At 37.8% G+C, this 19387-nt stretch overlaps 3 protein-coding genes across 3 annotated transcripts; all 3 read left to right on the forward strand.

Annotated features, from left to right (window-relative positions):
• Positions 1-49: 49 nt before the first annotated feature.
• On the forward strand, positions 50-3305 carry LOC131958984 (gastrula zinc finger protein XlCGF57.1-like). The gene is made up of 2 exons (XM_059324061.1): positions 50-502; positions 1484-3305. The coding sequence occupies exons 1-2, from the start codon at positions 310-312 to the stop codon at positions 2971-2973; spliced, it is 1683 nt and encodes a 560-aa protein (XP_059180044.1). The 5' UTR covers positions 50-309; the 3' UTR covers positions 2974-3305.
• Positions 3306-5634: 2329 nt separating this feature from the next.
• On the forward strand, positions 5635-8865 carry LOC131958987 (zinc finger protein 32-like). Its single transcript, XM_059324064.1, has 2 exons — positions 5635-5923; positions 6915-8865. Exons 1-2 carry the CDS (start codon positions 5731-5733, stop codon positions 7916-7918), a joined length of 1197 nt encoding a protein of 398 aa, XP_059180047.1. The 5' UTR covers positions 5635-5730; the 3' UTR covers positions 7919-8865.
• Positions 8866-9884: 1019 nt separating this feature from the next.
• Positions 9885-19365, forward strand: LOC131959996 (zinc finger protein 502-like). The gene is made up of 5 exons (XM_059325205.1): positions 9885-10172; positions 11158-12016; positions 12134-12157; positions 13214-13464; positions 15568-19365. Exons 1-5 carry the CDS (start codon positions 9980-9982, stop codon positions 17091-17093), a joined length of 2853 nt encoding a protein of 950 aa, XP_059181188.1. The 5' UTR covers positions 9885-9979; the 3' UTR covers positions 17094-19365.
• The last annotated feature ends 22 nt before the right edge of the window (positions 19366-19387 follow it).

The raw sequence follows: 19387 nt of genomic DNA on the forward strand, positions 1-19387 counted from the left end.
GTGCAAAATTACATATTATCATTATTATCTTATCTTATTATTATATCTTTGGTTTTACATGAGCTGGGCATGTGAATGTTGAATGTTTTTTTGTTAAACTTCACGTGATCTGATCAGGACGGCACGATCATAGACCTTGCATTTCTGGACTTTTATTTTGAAACCGACCAGCTAGTCTGCCCCGGAAGCTGTATTGTTAGTGGTGGATGCTAAACTCTCTCTAGTGCAGCATCTAGTTGTATTTAATGGAGAGAAAGCTGCATTTTGTCGGAGTTTGTGTGCAGAGAAGGTTTCTGTTATTGTGTGAAAATGTCTAAAACTGAAGTGTTGAGATCGCTGGTGAAGCAGCGACTAACTGCGGCTGCTGAAGAGATATTTGGGCTGTTTGAAACGACGATAGCAGAGTACGAGGAGGAACTTTGTCGTTCAAAAGAGGAAAACGAGAGAAAACAGAAACTCCTGGACGCTGTTTTAAACCCTGAGCTTCGATTAAACAGAGCAGGTTTGTCCAATTAGCTTCTTCTCTTCTCAGAAGTTTAACAGCTGATCCTGAGTAATGGACCACATTCATTAACCCTCTGAAGTCCAGGAGATTTTGGTTCAAATTTGTCAACTTCTTATGCATTCATTTCTGTCTGTTTAGCATCTTCCAGTCTGTCCTTACATCACATGCATGGCTCCTTTTTCTCCACACAAACTTGGCTATCAGTCTGATTTTTCATTTTATTTTAATTAACAAAGTATAAAGCTGCCAGGAACCGAAAATACAAAAAAAAAAGATGTGTCTATGAAAATGTATACACACAAAACAGCAGAAAAAAATAAATAAATAATAAAACTACAAAACAGTGTATTTGCATGTCAATTAAAAATAATAGTTTTCATTGTAGAAGACAATTCACATTTTAAAAATGGTCTAGAAACATAAATGGCACACTGTGAAAGCCTGATGATTGCACATTCAACTGGCTTTCTCAGCTTGTCTACATATCATAAGTAAATAAAGTTATTACTCTAAATAAAACGTGTATTTTCAATAAATAGATGGACTCCAGATAGTTAATTCGGGTTGTGTGTTTGCAAGCATTATGCATATAATTTGAGTAAAATCCCTGTAGAATCAGACATATCACTACTTTCATGCAAAAACCTAAACTATGACAAAAGAACTTCTCTCAAACATTAAAAACACACCATCAACGACTGACCATGGACCTCGCTGTGCCACAGCTCTTACAGCGTCACCCTGTGGTCAACATGTAAATGGCTCCAACTCTTACTATTTTGGTGATTCTAAAACCCCAGTTCCAAAAAGGTTTGCAAGACAGAATGCATCAAATTCAGAATTTTATCTGATCGTTTGCAGTTACTACTATTGGTTTAAATGCAGCCAGAAAGGCTGGCTGGCTGGCTGGCTGGCTGGCTACCACGACGATTAAAAAGAAGTGTGTGTAATGTGTCTGTGTTTCGTTCTGTGTTGCAGACGTCCAACAGGTGTTGGTTAAAGAAGATGAAGATCCCCCTGAAGAGCAGGAGCTGGGCTTCATTCTGGACCAAGAGGGCCAGGAGGAGATCCGAAATATTAAAGAGGAGAAAGAGGAAGTCTGGACCAGTCAGGAGGGAGAGCAGCTTCAAGGTCTGGAGGAGGCTGATAGCATCAAGTTCCCGTTCAGTCCTGTCTCTGTGAAGAGTGAAGATGATGAAGATAAACCTCAGCCCTCACAGGTTTATCAAGGACAAACCGAACAGATAGAAAATGAAGCTGATGGAGATGACTGGGGAGGACCAGAGGAGGACATGTACTCAGATCCAGATCCGGATAATAATACTGAAGATGCTTCTGAATCTGAGACTGATGACAGTGAGGATTTGAAGGAGCCCAGAGAACCTCAGTCAGCTTTAAACTCTTTGAGGAATGAGAAAAAAAACAGATGTAGTGCTGGTGAGAAAGAGTTTAGCTGCTCTGAGTGTGGGAGAGGATTCAGGGACAGGAGAAATCTTCATAGACACATGAAATATCATCGAGGAGAGAAACCATTCAGCTGCTCACTATGTCAGAAGTCTTTCACACAGAGTGGATGTTTACAGAGACACATGAGAAGCCACACAGGAGAGAAACCTTTCAGCTGCTTCTTTTGTGATAAAAGATATTTTCGCAAGGACGATCTGATGTCACACATGGGCACTCACACAGGAGAGAAACCTTTCAGCTGCTTGGTTTGTGGTAAGAAGTTTGTCCTGAAGGTACAACTGAAACGACACGCGACAACTCACACAAGAGAGAAATCTTTCAGCTGCTCGGTGTGTCAGAAGTCTTTTACACAGAGTGGAAGTTTACATAGACACATGGTAATCCATACAGGAGAGAGACCGTTCAGCTGCTCAGTTTGTGATAAGAGATATTTTCGCAAGGAGTACCTGAAGGTGCACATGAGAAGTCATACAGGAGAGAAAAATTTCAGCTGCTCAATTTGTGGTGAAAGATTTATACAGAAGATTCAACTGACACGACATGAGACGAGTCACACAGGAGAAAAGCCTTACAGCTGCTCCGTCTGTCAGAAATCTTTTACACAGAATGGAAGTTTACAGAGACACATGATAATCCACACGGGAGAGAAACCTTTCAGCTGCTCCGTTTGTGATAGACGTTTCATCGAAAAGCAATATCTGAAAATGCACATGAGAACTCATACAGGAAAGAAACCTTTCCGCTGCTCCGTCTGTAAGAAATCGTTTGCACAGAAAGGGATGTTCCGGTTACACATGAGAAGCCACACAGGAGAAAAACCGTTCAGCTGCTCAGATTGTGGTGAAAGATTTACGCAGAGGGCACAACTGACACGACATGAGACGAATCACACGGGAGAGAAACCTTTCAGCTGCTCCGTCTGTAAGAAGTCTTTCAGACAGAGTCGGACTTTACAGAGACACATGATAATCCACACAGGAGAGAAACCTCCCAGTCCCTAATTGTTCTTTTCTCTGTTGTTGTCGACGGGCACGTTCATGTACAAGCACGAGAATATCCATTACCCAGTCCCACCACACAAAAAGCCAAGGTGTAATCCAAACTCTTCCTTCAGTCTTATGCTGCAAGTAGATTTTTTTTCAGGCTACATCCACTTTAAGGTTTTCAATTTTAAGGTTCCATATTGTAAAAAGTGAGATTTCTATGTCTTTTCTCTTGATTATAAGGCAGGTTGACATACTATAAATACTGTGAAAGTATGAACACATGCTTGCAGTGATGCTGAATGCAGATAGATAGATAGATAGATAGATAGATAGATAGATAGATAGATAGATAGATAGATAGTCATGGAAAAAATATTAGACCACCATTGTTTTCTTCATTTTCTTGTTAATTTTAATGCCTGGTACAACTAAAGGTAATAGCTCATAAGAGTTTAATTTAAGAGCTAATATCTTGCCATTTTCCATGGTTTTCTTGATAATAACCAAAATCATTATCAAGAAAACCATGGAAATGGCTAGTTATCAGCTCTTAAAATTAAACTCAGAACGCTTGTTAAGAAAACAAGGGTGGTCTAATAATTTTTCCCATGACTTTAGAAAGATAGATAGATAGATAGATAGATAGATAGATAGATAGATAGATAGATAGATAGATAGATAGTCTTTATTTATCCCAAACTGGGAAATTACTGTGTTACAGCAGCAGATAAAACTAGAAAATTTCCTCTGGGGAAATTTTGAAAGGGCCACGGGGGCTACTGCCGGTGTGTGTGTGTGTATGTGTGTGTGTGTAATTAAAATCACATAAAGTTACTGTGTGTGTGTGTGTGTGTGTGTGTGTGTGTGTGTGTGTGTGTGTGTGTGTGTGTGTGTGTGTGCGTGCGTGTGTGTGTGCGTGCATGCGCATGTGTGAGGAGTGTACGTGCTTACGCGCATGTGTGTGTGTGTGTGTATCTGTAACTGTATTCACATCAAAGATCAAAGGCAATCAGATCAAAGCAATCAGCAGAATTAACTGACACCTGTTAATGAAAGAGTGACAGCAGCCAGAGGTGGACTGAAATTTCTGTCCTCGAACAGCTATTGCTGTATGGGACCAGTGCTCGGTGCGATTGCCCCGAGGCCCTAATTAAAACACCAAGCACACCATATAAAATATGAAAAGTATATAAGAATATCAAGAGGTATATGCACACAGACAGGATAAAACATTATAGATATTTTAAAATACCTGAAAATAAGCACAATACGTCCTCTTTAAACAAAAAATGACTTCTGTCCATTTAAGAGTTTAGGCACTGTATCTGACTCATCTCTGTCATTACCGTTCATGTACACTGGGCATGTAGCAGATCTGACCTCACTCTGGTTGAAAGTACGGAAAAATGCCACGAGGATGAACAGCAATGGAGAACAGTCAGAGCAGAGATGTCTTTGCTTGGACCGACCACGAGATGGAACTGTTGCTTAAAATAACTTGAGTATAAGGTGGTAAAGGCAGTTTAAAACATGGATTGGGAGTCGTTGCAAAGCCAATAGGGTGATATATTAGAGGGGTACCTGGGGCATTATCGAAAGCCAGAGGAAGCAACAGCAATGTGAATAGAGAAACCCCACAAAAGGTGTGAAGGCTTAAATCAGACTGACTGATAAGATTCAATCAGGGAGCAAACATGGATGCAGGCATCATCTTTTCAGAAAACCGTCCAGACTAAAACAATCCTGCAGTGCCAGACTGATATAAGTGCATGTAAAACTTTTTTAAATATAAAGGACAAGTTTTTGACTGTTTCTGTTGTTTAAGGTATTTAAAGTGAATATTAAAATATTGCCTTTTTTCAATCTATAATTGTTGGTTGTTTGATTTCTATGAAATAGTTTACAATTGGAGAACAGTATCCTGCACTGTTCATGTATGTGAATGTTATAAGTGGCCATGGAGGTTTTAATCTAAGGTCCTTGAAAAGCCTTGGAAAACTGACTTCATGTTCTTAAGTACAAATGTTAATTTTCACCTGCAGGTGGCAAAAACAACAACTGAAAACATTTGATCTGTGCAGCAGCGAATCAAGAATATTCTGAAAGCTACACCAAACCACAAACCTTAAAACATTGCCTAAATGTAAATGAGGTTGGGACTGTACAATAAATAACCCAGATGACAAATTGAGATACTTACAGACTAAGATAAAACGGTAATTGTCTATGCTGGACTTACAACAAAAAATAAACAAACTTTTCCTTATTTCCTGAAATTTCCTACTATGATTAATAATAAACATAGCAGTTACTGTGTTAGTTGTCTGCTAATCTGATGTTGATTAGTTATTGATCTCACACAGGGATATTGAAGTGGCACAGCAGCAAAAGTACAAGGATAGATACATAGTACAGAAAGACAGTCATAACTGCAGTCTCTGGAACATGTAAACAATAAAAGCTTGTCTACTATACATCATTATCATCAGCTATTTGCTGATCTGTTCAGTATATAGAGTTTAGTTGCTGTCCATTTTTTAGTCTGTCATATGGATCTAAGTTTTTTTTTTAAGTACAGAAATACCTTAATTTCGTTAAACACTTAAACACTTTGGGACTTTTATTTTGAAACTCAGCATCTAGTCTGCCCCGGAAATTATATTGTTAGCTGTGAAGGCTACTTTGTCGCCGGTGTGGTGTCTGTTTAATGGAGAGAAAACTTTTATTTTGTCGGAGTTTGTGTGCAGAGAAGGTTTCTGTTATTGTGTGAAAATGTCTAAAGCTCAAGTGTTGAGATCGCTGGTGAAGCAGCGACTAACTGCTGCTGCTGAAGAGATATTTGGGCTGTTTGAAACGACGATAGCAGAGTACGAGGAGGAACTTTGTCGTTCAAAAGAGGAAAACGAGAGAAAACAGAAACTCCTGGACGATGTTTTAAACCCTGAGCTTCTATTAGACAGAGCAGGTTTGTTCAATAGGATTATTATTTATCTTTGTATATTTTGTTTATACTATTTATATTTGCATATATTTTAAGTATGTTGACTTTTCTAATCTTCATATTTTCTATTTTAGCTGCTGAACACCACAGCAAATTCCTTGTATGTGCATACTTACTTGGCAATAAAAACGATTCGCAATAGCCTACTGTACATATATAGCATTTTTTTAAATAAAAATCTAATCTTTAGAAAGTTGTCATAGTCCAAACAACACATCACTATGCATTACATCTTAATAAAAAGTTGAGTTTATATGCAATGATATAAAATATGCAATCTTTGCATGTAAACTTATATTGTTACAGTGTTTTTGAGAATCAGTACAGTATCACAAAACACGATTCTGCAATGCCCAAGTGTCGCAATATTTTTGTACACATGAGGCCAGGATCAAAGTGCTTTAAAGTGTGTGTATGTTCACAAACTGTGTGTGAAGTTGTAGTTGGTTTGCAGTCATTATTATTGGTCTAAATGGAGTTTGAGTGTTGGTCTGTAACGTGTCAGTAGCTGTGTTTCCATTAAAGTCAAAGCGAATTTTGAAGCAAAATTTTGAAATGTTGCCTTGAAAAAAATGCAAATTAGTGAGTTTCCATCAGCTGTTTTAGGGCGAATAAACAAAGCTACAGTAACGTACTTTGGTCAGAAGATGACAGAAATCTTCAGGAATTGGGATTCAATTGGGCAACTTCTAATTGTTATTTAATGTCAGAGGAAACAGCTGATTAGTCATGTGAATTAATTTTTTACTTTGTCAGAACTTATTCTGAAAAAGTGTTTCCATCTCCGATTTAGCGAATTAACTATTTTTCAAAAAAGACAAAAACCATCTCAAGTGAGCGTAAAAATTTGTATGTGCATTTTGGTGTTTCCATCAAGCTTTCTCATGAAAATCTTCAAAATGTGCAGAGAAATTCACTGATAGAAACAGAACTTGTGTTTCATTCTGTCTTCTAGACATCCAGCAGGTGTTGATGGTTAAAGAGGATGTCCCCTCTGACGAGCGGCAATCCAATCTGGACCAGGAGGACCAAGAGCCTCGAAATATCAAAGAGGAACAGGAGGACCTCTGGACCAGTCAGGAGGGAGAGCAGCTTCAAGGCCTGGAGGAGGCTGATGTCATGTTTACTACTGTCCCGGTGAAGAGTGAATATAATGAAGAGGAACCTCAGTCCTCATGGCTTTGTCAAAGACAAACTGAACAGATGGAAAATGAAGATCATGGAGAGGACTGGGGAGGACCAGAAGCAGAAGCAGCCAGCTGCTCAGATCCAAATAGACACCCAGTACCAGATACGTTCAAGACTGGAGATGCTTCTGAGACTGATGCCAGTGATGACTGGAAGGAGACCAGAGAACCTCAGTCAGGTTTAAACTCACTGACAGACTCCCAAACCTCAGTCCCTGTCAGTGGTTTTAAATTTAGTGTTGGTGAGAAACTATTTAGCTGCTCTGAGTGTGGGAAAAGATTTGGGACCAAGAGAAGTGTGAAGAGACATGTTAGAACTCATTCACAAAATAAACCTTACAGCTGCTCTGTCTGTAAGAAATCTTTTAGTCAGAGTGGAATTTTACTGACCCACATGAGAACCCACACAGGAGAAAAACCGTACAGCTGCTCTGTCTGTAAGAAAACTTTCACACAGAGTGGCAGTGTACAGGCCCACATGAGAACCCACACGGGGGAGAAACCTTTCAGCTGCTCAGTTTGTGAAAAGAGATTTTCTAATAAGGAGCATCTGAAGATACACATGAGAACTCACACAGAAAACAAGCCTTTCAGCTGCTCGCTCTGTAATAGATCTTTTACACAGAGAGGCAGTTTACAGACTCACATGAGAGTCCACACGGGAGAGAAACCTTATAGCTGCTCCATCTGTCAGAAATCTTTTACACAGAGTGGCAGTTTAAGCGTCCACATGAAGCTCCACGCGAAGACCTTTCAGCTGCTCGATTTGTGATTAAAGGTTTTTTTCGCAAGGAACATCTAAAGGTAAACATGAGAAATCCTACAGTAAAATCTTTCAGCCACTCAGACTGTAAGAAGTCTTTTACACGGAGTGGAACAGGGAAAAGTCATTGTAAATACTGGATTTTCAACAAAAAAAGAAAAAGAAACAAATTATTTCTGTAAAAGCTGAGACATGAGAGGGTGTATAATTTGTTTCATGAATATAATTTATGGGAAGATTGATCTACTGTAACACGTCTAAATTGTATGAAATTAGCCAAATCTCCATGTACCACACACAGCTGTTAAATGTTGATAGGCTTTGTTTTAAAGGATGAAGAAAATATACAATTACTGTTTTTATACAAATACTGTGGGTTATAAAATTATGTGAAGGAACTGGAGCAAACATCCACACAAACAATAATATACAGACATCTAAAAGAATGCATAGTATTTAATAATTTGGATGTAGCCATAAATGTTCCCTACAATCCGTTTAAAGTGTTTTTACTACTGTTGATACTACTGACAGTTACAACTACTACTGTAAACAACTACTAATATTAATGATCCCACACAGGAGTATTGAAGTTTCACATCAGCAGAAGTACACAGATAGGTGCATAGTGCAAAAAGACCGTACATTACTGCAGTCTGGAACATGTAAACAATAACAAAAGCTTGTCTACCATGCATTATTATCACTAGCTATTTGCTCATCTGTCCAACATATAATGTTTAATTGATGTCCAATTGTTTTGTTGTTGTTATTCTGTCTCTTTCACACAGTGTACCACACACGGTTTTTAAATTGTCCTTTTTGCCAACATGTCTGGAGGGAATCTTTTAAGTACTTGAATAAATGCAATAAGTTACTTTGCACCACTGAAAACTCTTCTTGCGTATTAATAAGACTGTAGAGGAAATACTATACTGCCCTTTGTGCTGTGTGATGTTTTCCCTACTGACAGAAACCTCAATAGCAGCTTACCTCTGTCTCATATTTAATATTTGAGTTGTTCTTGTAGAGCCAGTGGGAGAGAAACTGGATGGGGTTCATAGGACGCTGCTCCACCACTTCAGCAAATCCTTCTGCCAGACATTTCCCCAAATGTCTTTTAATATGCTTGGAGTCCATGTTTTTATCTGTGGGAGCAATAGAAACACAATTTATATTAACTTTCTGTTGCTATATTAACTCGATTTTAACCCTCCTGTTTTGTTAGTTTCTCAGGAACAACAACAATGTTCTTGGGTCAATTTGACCTGGGGCATGTTGAATTATCCAAAAGTGTCAGAAACTAAAAAATCTGAATAAACATTGTTTATATTTCTTTAATAATTCCATTACTAACCATTTCAATCAATATTTAGTGCAATGGTGTTCTTTACCTCTCTCAGATCATGTTCAATGAGGATAAGTCACTCGCTTTTGATCAAAAGTGCATGTTAAACTTTTTTTTATGTACGTTGGAAAGACCTACATATAAAATACAATGGTTTTACATGAAATTGTTTTTTAAAACATTATTTTACATTTTTATTTTTTTATGAAAAAAAAAATCGGGAAAATTAAATACTAACTTTCAAAAGTTAACTTGATTTTAAGCTCGTCAGTTAGCGTCAGTTAATAGAAAATAAAAAATGTAACTGCCCCTTTGGCGTTAATATTCACTTCTACAGTAAGTATTTGTATTTTTAATGCATATTAATTGTATTTAGAGCCAAATGTTTCAGCTGATTTCACCAATTTAGCAACAAATAAAGGTTAAAAACTACTACTAATAGCAATAATAAAACACCACAGTTATTGTGTTAGTTGTACACTGATCTGATATTGATTCATTACTAGATTTCCCCACAGGAAAATTGAATAGTACAGACATTTCGTTTACACATCCGGGCCTTTTATTTTGAAATGCAGCAACCTATTCTGCCCCGGAAGCTGTCTTGTTAGCTGTGGATGGTAAATTTCTTTCATGTGCTGTGTTTGTAGCCTATTTGATGCAGAAAAACGGTGTTTCTGACGGAGTTTGTGTGCAGAGAAGGTTTCTGTTATTGTGTGAAAATGTCTAAAGCTCAAAAGTTGAGATCGCTGGTGAAGCAGCGACTAACTGCGGCTGCTGAAGAGATATTTGGGCTGTTTGAAACGACGATAGCAGAGTACGAGGAGGAACTTTGTCGTTCAAAAGAGGAAAACGAAAGAAAACAGAAACTCCTGGACGCTGTTTTAAACCCTGAGCTTCTATTAGACAGAGCAGGTTTGTTCAATAGGATTATTATTTATCTTTGTATATATTGTTTATACTATTTATATTTGCATATATTTTTAGTATGTTGACTTTTCTAATCTTCATATTTTCTATTTTAGCTGCTGAACACCACAGCAAATTATTTGTATGTGCATACTTACTTGGCAATAAAAACGATTCGCAATAGTCTACTGTACATATATAGCATTTTAAAAAATAAATAAAAATCTAATCTTTAGAAAGTTGTCATAGTCCAAACAACACATCACTATGCACTACATCTTAATAAAAGGTTGACTTTATATGCAATAATATAAAATATGGAAACTTTGCATGTAAATTCTTGTATTGGTACAGTGTTTTTGAGAATCAATACAGTATCACAAAACACGATTCTGCAATGCTCAAGTGTCGCAATATTTTTGTACACATAAGGCAGTTGTAGTGTAGTTGGTTTGCAGTCATTATTATTGGTCTAAATGGAGTTTGAGTGTTGGTCTGTAACGTGTCAGTAGCTGTGTTTCCATTAAAGTCAAAGCGAATTTTGAAGCAAAATTTTGAAATGTTGCCTTGAAAAAATGCAAATTAGTGAGTTTCCATCAGCTGGTTTCGGGCGAATAAACAAAGCTACAGTAACGAATTTTGGTCAGAAGATGGCAGTGTGTTTGTCTACCCACAAGAGAAAATGGAGAGAAATCTTCAGGAATTGGGATTCAATTGGGCAACTTCTAATTGTTATTTAATGTCAGAGGAAACAGCTGATTAGTCAAGTGAGTTAAATGTTTACTTTGTCAGAACTTATTCTGAAAAAGTGTTTCCATCTCCGATTTAGCACATTAACTTTTTTCAAAAAAGACAAAAACCATCTCAAGTGAGCGTACAAAAAATGTATGTGCATTTTGGTGTTTCCATCAAGCTTTCTCATGAAAACCTTCAAAATGTGCAGAGAAATTCACTGATAGAAACAGAACTTGTGTTTCATTCTGTCTTCTAGACATCCAGCAGGTGTTGATGGTTAAAGAGGATGTCCCCTCTGACGAGCGGCAATCCAATCTGGACCAGGAGGACCAAGAGCCTCGAAATATCAAAGAGGAACAGGAGGACCTGTGGACCAGTCAGGAGGGAGAGCAGCTTCAAGGCCTGGAGGAGGCTGATATCATGTTTACTTCTGTCCCGGTGAAGAGTGAATATAATGAAGAGAAACCTCAGTCCTCATGGCTTTGTCAAAGACAAACTGAACAGATGGAAAATGAAGATCATGGAGAGGACTGGGGAGGACCAGAAGCAGAACCAGCCAGCTGCTCAGATCCAAATAGACACCCAGTACCAGATACGTTCAAGACTGGAGATGCTTCTGAGACTGATGCCAGTGATGACTGGAAGGAGACCAGAGAACCTCAGTCAGGTTTAAACTCACTGACAGACCCCCAAACCTCAGTCTCTGTCAGTGGTTTTAACTTTAGTGTTGGTGAGAAACTATTTAGCTGCTCTGAGTGTGGGAAAAGATTTGGGACCAAGAGAAGTGTGAGGAGACATGTTAGAACTCATTCACAAAATAAACCTTACAGCTGCTCTGTCTGTAAGAAATCTTTTAGTCAGAGTGGCAGTGTACAGACCCACATGAGAACCCACACTGGAGAGAGACCGTACAGCTGCTCAGTTTGTGAAAATAGATTTTCTAATAAGGAGCATCTGGAGATACACATGAGAACTCACACAGAAAACAAACCTTTCAGCTGCTCGCTCTGTAATAGATCTTTTACACAGAGAGGCAGTTTACAGACCCACATGAGAGTCCACACGGGAGAGAAACTCCGTCTGCTCCGTCTGTCAGAAATCTTTTACACAGAGTAGCAGTTTAAGCGTCCACATGAAGCTCCACACGAAGACCTTTCAGCTGCTTGATTTGTGATTAAAGGTTTTTTATTTTCGCAAGGATTATCTAAAGGTAAACATGAGAAATCCTACAGTAAAATCTTTCAGCCACTCAGACTGTAAGAAAGTTACAACTACTGCTGTAAACAACTACTAATGTTAATGATCCCACACAGGAGTATTGAGGTTTCACATCAGCAGAAGTACACAGATAGGTGCATAGTACAAAAAGACCGTACATTACTGCAGTCTGGAACATGTAAACAATAACAAAAGCTTGTCTACCATGCATTATTATCACTAGCTATTTGCTCATCTGTCTAGCATATAATGTTTAATTGATGTCCAATTGTTTTGTTGTTGTTATTCTGTCTCTTTCACACAGTGTACCACACACGGTTTTTAAATTGTCCTTTTTGCCAACATGTCTGAAGGGGATCTTTTAAGTACTTGAATAAATGCAATAAGTTACTTTGCACCACTGAAAACTCTTCTTGTCTTCTTGGGTTCTTGGGTCAGTTTGACCTGGGGCAATGTTGAATTATCCAAAAGTGTCAGAAACTAAAAAATCCCAATAAACATTGTTTATATTTCTTTAATAACTCCATTATAAACCATTTCAATCAATGTTTAGTGCAATGGTGTTCTTTACCTCTCTCAGATCATGTTCAATGAGGATAATTCAATAAAACATTATTTTACATTTTTTTTTTTTTTTTTAATGAAAAAAAAAATCGAGAAAATTAAATATTAACTTTCAAAAGGTAAACTTGATTTTAAGCTTGTCAGTTAGCGTCAGTTAATAGAAAATAAAAGTTTTAACTTCCCCTTTGGCATTAATATTACAGTAAGTATTTGTATTTTGAATGCATATTAATTGTATTTAGAACCAAATGCTTCAGCTGATTTCACCAATTTAGCAACAAATAAAGGTTAAAAACTACTACTAATAGCAATAATAAAACACCACAGTTATTGTGTTAGTTGTACGCTAATCTGATATTGATTCATTACTAGATTTCCCCACAGGAAAATTGAATAGTACAGACATTTCGTTTACACATCCGGGCCTTTTATTTTGAAATGCAGCAACCTATTCTGCCCCGGAAGCTGTCTTGTTAGCTGTGGATGGTAAATGTCTTTCATGTGCTGTGTTTGTCGCCTATTTGATGCAGAAAAACGGTGTTTCTGACGGAGTTTGTGTGCAGAGAAGGTTTCTGTTATTGTGTGAAAATGTCTAAAGCTCAAAAGTTGAGATCGCTGGTGAAGCAGCGACTAACTGCGGCTGCTGAAGAGATATTTGGGCTGTTTGAAACGACGATAGCAGAGTACGAGGAGGAACTTTGTCGTTCAAAAGAGGAAAACGATAGAAAACAGAAACTCCTGGACGCTGTTTTGAACTCTCAGCTTCAGTTACAGATAGAAGGTTTGTTCACTATTATTAATTTTCTCTTAGTATGTCAACAGCTAGTCATTAGCACCTGCTGGAGGTGAAGGGAATTTAAAAGATACAATATTAACAGGGCTGTGTTCTGGCAAAAATCTCACAATGCAATATCGTCACCCTGTTAAAATAATCGCCTAAATCATTTTTTCAAGTTTTGCAGGAAACACAAAAAACTGTAACATATGACATTTATTGATCATTTCACTCAAAAAGGATGTAACAAAGGATGGCCATTGGCATAGTAATAAAACTGTGTGTAAATTATGTAACTTAAGAGAAATAAATGACTTAGGCTATTTTTTGAACATGCCTTTGTGACTTAAGCAAGATATGGTCACACTTTATTTTGAAGGTGTCTACATAAGAGTCACACAAGCCTGTCAGAAACATGACATGACAAGTATCATGAGCATTAATGTTACTTCAAAGTGTCATTAATGTTCATGACACATCCCATGTCATGTTTATGACACACTTATGTCACTCTCATGTAGACACCTTCAAAATAAAGTGTTACCATATCTTGTTAAAGTCACAAAGGCATGTTCAAAAAATTGCCTAAGTCACATTTTATTTTGACTTTGATAATAAATCTGCTTAAGTCACACACTTGACATAGGCCATTATCTTAAAGGGGTAAAATCACATGATCTGATCAACTGAGGATGTAGGCGATTTTACCACAGGTGGCCGGCGTCATGAGGAGATGATTTTTAGGCAAAAAAAAACAATTTTGACAAAAAATGACTTAGGCGATTATTTTGTGTGATGATATGTACAATTCAGAGGATATGATTCAATAAATCGCGATAGCCTGCTGCCCCTATATTGCGATTAAAATATATATATATATTCAGAAGGTTGTCATAGTCCAAACAACACACCATTTTCCATTACATCTTAATGAAAACCTTAGCTTTTCAGGGTAAGCGCGGGGTCTTAAAAAGTCCTAAAACGTCTAAAATACAATAATTTGCATTTAAAATGTCTACATTTCTCACTTAAAATGTGTTGAATATGTTTCTGAACGGTCTTAAAAATCTTTTAACTTTACTTTAAAAAAACAACAACAAATGCATAAACTTTAGTCTTGCTTTGAAGCTGGTGGATGGAAACGTACAGTCATGAAAAAAATTATTAGACCATTGTTTTCTTCAATTTCATGTACATTTTAATGCCTGGTACAACTAAAGGCACATTTGTTATTATCAAGAAAGCCATGTTAAATGTCTAGATATCAGCTCTTAAATTAAACTCTTATGAGCCAGTTTTGTTGTTATCATTATATTTGTCCAAACAAATCTACCTTGTAGTTGTACCAGGCATTAAAATGAACAAGAAATTGAGGGAAACAATGGTGATGTAATTTTTTCCCATAACTGTATGAAGCACACCGCACCGTCTGCAAGAAAAGTTTTTTGCCAGTATGGATGTGAAAAGGGTCCTAATTTGTGTTTTTTTATAGCCTTAAAAAAATCTTTAAAAAAACTTAAATGTGTCTTATTGAAACCTGCAGAGACCTTTGTTTTATACAATAATATAAAATAAAATATCTAATGTTTGCATGTAACATTGTGCAAGTGCTGTAACGAGTTCAGCGTTAGTGTTTTTTGAGAATCACTACAATATCACAAAACAAAGATATGTCATTACCTAGGTGTAGCAATATTTTTTGGTGATCATAAGGCCAGGGGTCCAAAAAAAGTAATCTGCTGTTTAAATATGAAAAACATCAATGGAGTCATCATTCTGCCAAAAACCCACACTTCATTTCTTGAAGATGTATTCATGTTGTTATTCTATTCCATGTTCTTATTCTATGTCTGTGTTTTTATGTTGTAACACAGAGAACAAATTTTAATCTTGTTGTATGCATATAAAATAAAGAATAGCTATCTATTTATCCAAGACAAAGGCATACTTAAAGTATTACAAGTAAAAGGTTCCCTGTCAGTGTTTACTATTACATTAGATCTTTTTGGATTAATATTACTGCCACAGTAGGTCTAGTTTTATTGCTTTAGATGCTCATTTTACCTCCTATATACTGTTAACGTGTCTGTATTTCATTCTGTCGTGCAGACGTCCAGCAGGTGTTGGTGGTTAAAGAAGAGGATCCCCATGAAGAGCAGGATCAGAACTGCAGTCTGGATCAGGAGGACGAAGAGGAGCCAGAGCCCCGAAATATTAAAAAGGAAGAAGAGGAACTCTGGACTAGTCAGGAGGGAGAGCAGCTTCAAGGCCTGGAGGGGGCTGATGTCATGTTTACTCCTGTCCCAGTGAAGAGTGAAGATGATGAAGAGAAACCCCAGTCCTCACAGGTTTATGAAACACAAACTGAACAGATGGAAGATGAAGCTGATTGGGCTGAAGATGTGTCTGAACCTGAGACTGATGCCAGTGATGACTGGAAGGAGACCAGAGAACCTCAGTCAGGTTTGAACTCTTTGGAAAATGAGAATAAAATCTCTGTCAGCGGTTTGAGATGTAGTGCTGATGAGGAACAATTTAGCTGCACCGAGTGTGGGAGAGGATTCAGGAACAAGGGGAATCTGAGTAGACATGTGAGATCTCATGCAGGAGAGAAACCTTTCAGCTGCTCAATTTGTGATGAAATATGTTCTGACAAGGAACATCTGCAGACACACATGAGAACTCATTCAGAAAAGAGACCATTCAGCTGCTCAATCTGTAATAAATCGTTTACACAGAGTGGAAGTGTGTTATTACACATGAGAATCCACACAGGAGAGAAACCTTACAGCTGCTTGGTTTGTCAGAAATCTTTCACACAAAGTGGAAGTTTACAGACTCACATGAGAATCCACACGGGGGAGAAACCATTCAGCTGCTCACTTTGTGATAAAAGTTATTTTCGCAAGGAATACCTGAAGGCACACATGAGGAGTCACACAGGAGAGAAACCTTTCAGCTGCTCAATTTGCGAAAAAAGATTCTTTCGGAAGGAACATCTGAAAATACATATGAAAACTCATACAGAAAAATCTTACAGCTGCTCAGTCTGTAAGAAAACCTTTACACAGAGTGGAACTTTACAATTACACATGAGAACCCACACGGGAGAGAAACCTTACAACTGCTCCATCTGTCAGAAATCTTTCACACAAAGCGGCAGTTTAAAACTCCACATGAGAATCCACACGGGAGAGAAACCATTCGGCTGCTCACTTTGTGACAAAAGCTTTTTAGACAAGCAATATCTGGAAAAACACATGAGAACTCACACGGGAAAGAAACCGTTCAGCTGCTCTGTTTGTAAGAAATCTTTTGCACAGAATGGAACTTTACAGGCGCACACGAGAATCCACACGGGAGAGAAACCGTTCAGTTGCTCTGTCTGTCAGAAAGCTTTCAGACAGAGTCGGACTTTACAGTCTCACATGAGGATCCACACGGGCGAGAAACCTTTCGAATGCTCCGTCTGTAAGAACTCTTTCACACAGTGGGGAACTTTACAGGCGCACATGAGAATCCACACGGGAGAGAAACCCTTCAGCTGCTCCGTCTGTCAGAAATCTTTTAGACAGAGTCGGACTTTACAGAGACACATGATAATCCACACAGAGGAGATTCCTTTCAGTGAGTGATTGCTTGTTTTTTCTTTGTTCTTGTACAAGAAAGCAAACACTGCCTACATTATCACGTTGCAGCTTTGTCTTCAAGCTAAATTTGCATTTTAAGGCTTATTTTAGGCTTATGACACCTGTTTTTTTATCCCATCATACCTTACCAACATTTAGTCCTGTCACGATAAAATATTTTTTAGGACGATATATTTTCCCAGAAACTATCACGATAAACGATAGTATTGTTGTATCAATGTTTTCATTTTATAACGATATCAGAGCATAATAAGTACATCCTTTTCCACAGCATTGAATTTTGAAAATCTCGATAATAATATATAATATCGCTGTGGGCGTCTTTCTGTGTGGAGTTTGCATGTTCTCCCCGTGTCCCCTGAGGATCCCCTTACAGGGACCTCTCACAAAAACATACATTGATCCTGGTCGCTATACAGCCTCCCTCTGGTCGGTCGGGGCGCCTGATGGGGGAACCGGTGAGATTTAAAAAACAAAACAAAAAAAAACATTGGAATTGAAAAATCTTAGATAAATAAAACATAAATAAACTACAATCAAAACAAATTAAATTGACTTTCAGACTCTGTTAACAAAACATTGCAATGAGCAGACAGACTGCAAAGAAAGTCCTGTTATGATGTTACAGAGACTGATAAATGCATTGAGTAAACTTTTTTTTAAGAGATTCTTGTGTACTATAAAAAAATGTCTGTATCGCCTTGCTTGCAGTATTGTAATATATTGCCATATATTAAACCTAAACTACGCACAAAAAGTAAGGCAATTTGTGTTGGGTAGATTATTTTGTTATTGTAACAATGCTTTTTGGCAATAAATCTTATACCGTTGGAAAGCCTGAAGTCTCCCATTTTAAATGGTACCACATTTCTAAGGAACATGCATTTGTGGGATAAGCAGCAGAGCTGAGTATGTAGGCTGTGCCCAAGAAAAATGTGCCAAATCTTCTCATTATTTTGCTGTTGCTATTGACTCTTATTTTGAGCTTTTGGTACTCCCAGGTGATGCCAATCAGGTGCCAATCAGAAACTTGATTGGCAGCATCTGTGAGAATGGGCCCTGCTACAGTATGTAGTCAGTACAGTCAGTACAGTTGGTGTCTGTTCCACCATCACACTGGTGGAGGCAGTGTGATGGTGTGGGGCGGTATCTCCCTCACTGGAAAAATGAGGCTCGTCATCATTGGAGCCAATCTCAATGCAGATATCGAGATGAGATTCTGCAACCAGTGGCAATCCCATATCTTCACATTCTGGGCGTGCTTTTCATGCCAGAGTGACCAACACAACCAGGTTGGCTGACTTACGACAAATGCTGGTTGAAGAATGGGAGGCCATCCCACAGCAGCGTGTGACCAGGCTGGTGACCAGCATGAGGAGGAGGTGCCAGGCTGTTGTGGCTGTATATGGTTATTCCACACGCTACTGAGGCTCATGTTCCTTTAATTAATAAATTGTTAAATTGCCAATATGTTTTGTTTCTTCAAACTTCAATCATCCAATCCACCAAACACCAAACAAGAGTGAATGGCAAAGTAGCCTAGGCATTGGCAGAGAAGATTTGGCACATTTTTCTTTGGTGCAACCTACATACTCAGCTCTGCTGCTATTCCCACAAATGGATGTTCCTTACACATGTGGTACCTTTTCAAAGGGGAGGCTTCAGGCTTTCCAACCATATAAGATGTATTGCCAAAAAGCATTGTTACAACAACAAAATAATCTACCAAACACAAATTGCCTTACTTTTTGTGCGTAGTTTATTTAACCTCTGTATCATGATGTTTAACACAAGTTGCATTGTATAATTTTCATACAATAACTAAAATTTGAGGCAAGTATACTATCCAGTTCTGCTCATGTACTTTGTTTTGAACAATCATGGGAACTTTTTTATGGGTTCATGAAAAAATCTGGATTTTTTCTATTAAAACATCAAGTCTGACTCCATGTTGTCAAGGTGAAATTAAAAATTTTGAACTGCAGGTGGCGCACACAACACATTTGAGAAACACTTCTGCTCTGTGCAACAGAGGAACATTACAAACCACACACCTTAAAACTTTGCCTAAATGTAAACAAGATGAGAACTGCAGAATAAATGACCCAGATTGGAGTTTGGGAGAATTACAAACCTACATAAAGCTGTCATTGTAAACGCTAGATTGCAAAAACCCAGTATATTGCATTGGAGTGTGCATAGAAACACAATTTAAGGGATAAAAACTATCCACACAATGACACTTTTAAGCTGTATGAAATAAAAAAAAAACATCTCAC

This window comes from Centropristis striata, chromosome 21 (assembly GCF_030273125.1).
Source record: "Centropristis striata isolate RG_2023a ecotype Rhode Island chromosome 21, C.striata_1.0, whole genome shotgun sequence".
Taxonomy (NCBI): Eukaryota; Metazoa; Chordata; class Actinopteri; order Perciformes; family Serranidae; genus Centropristis; species Centropristis striata.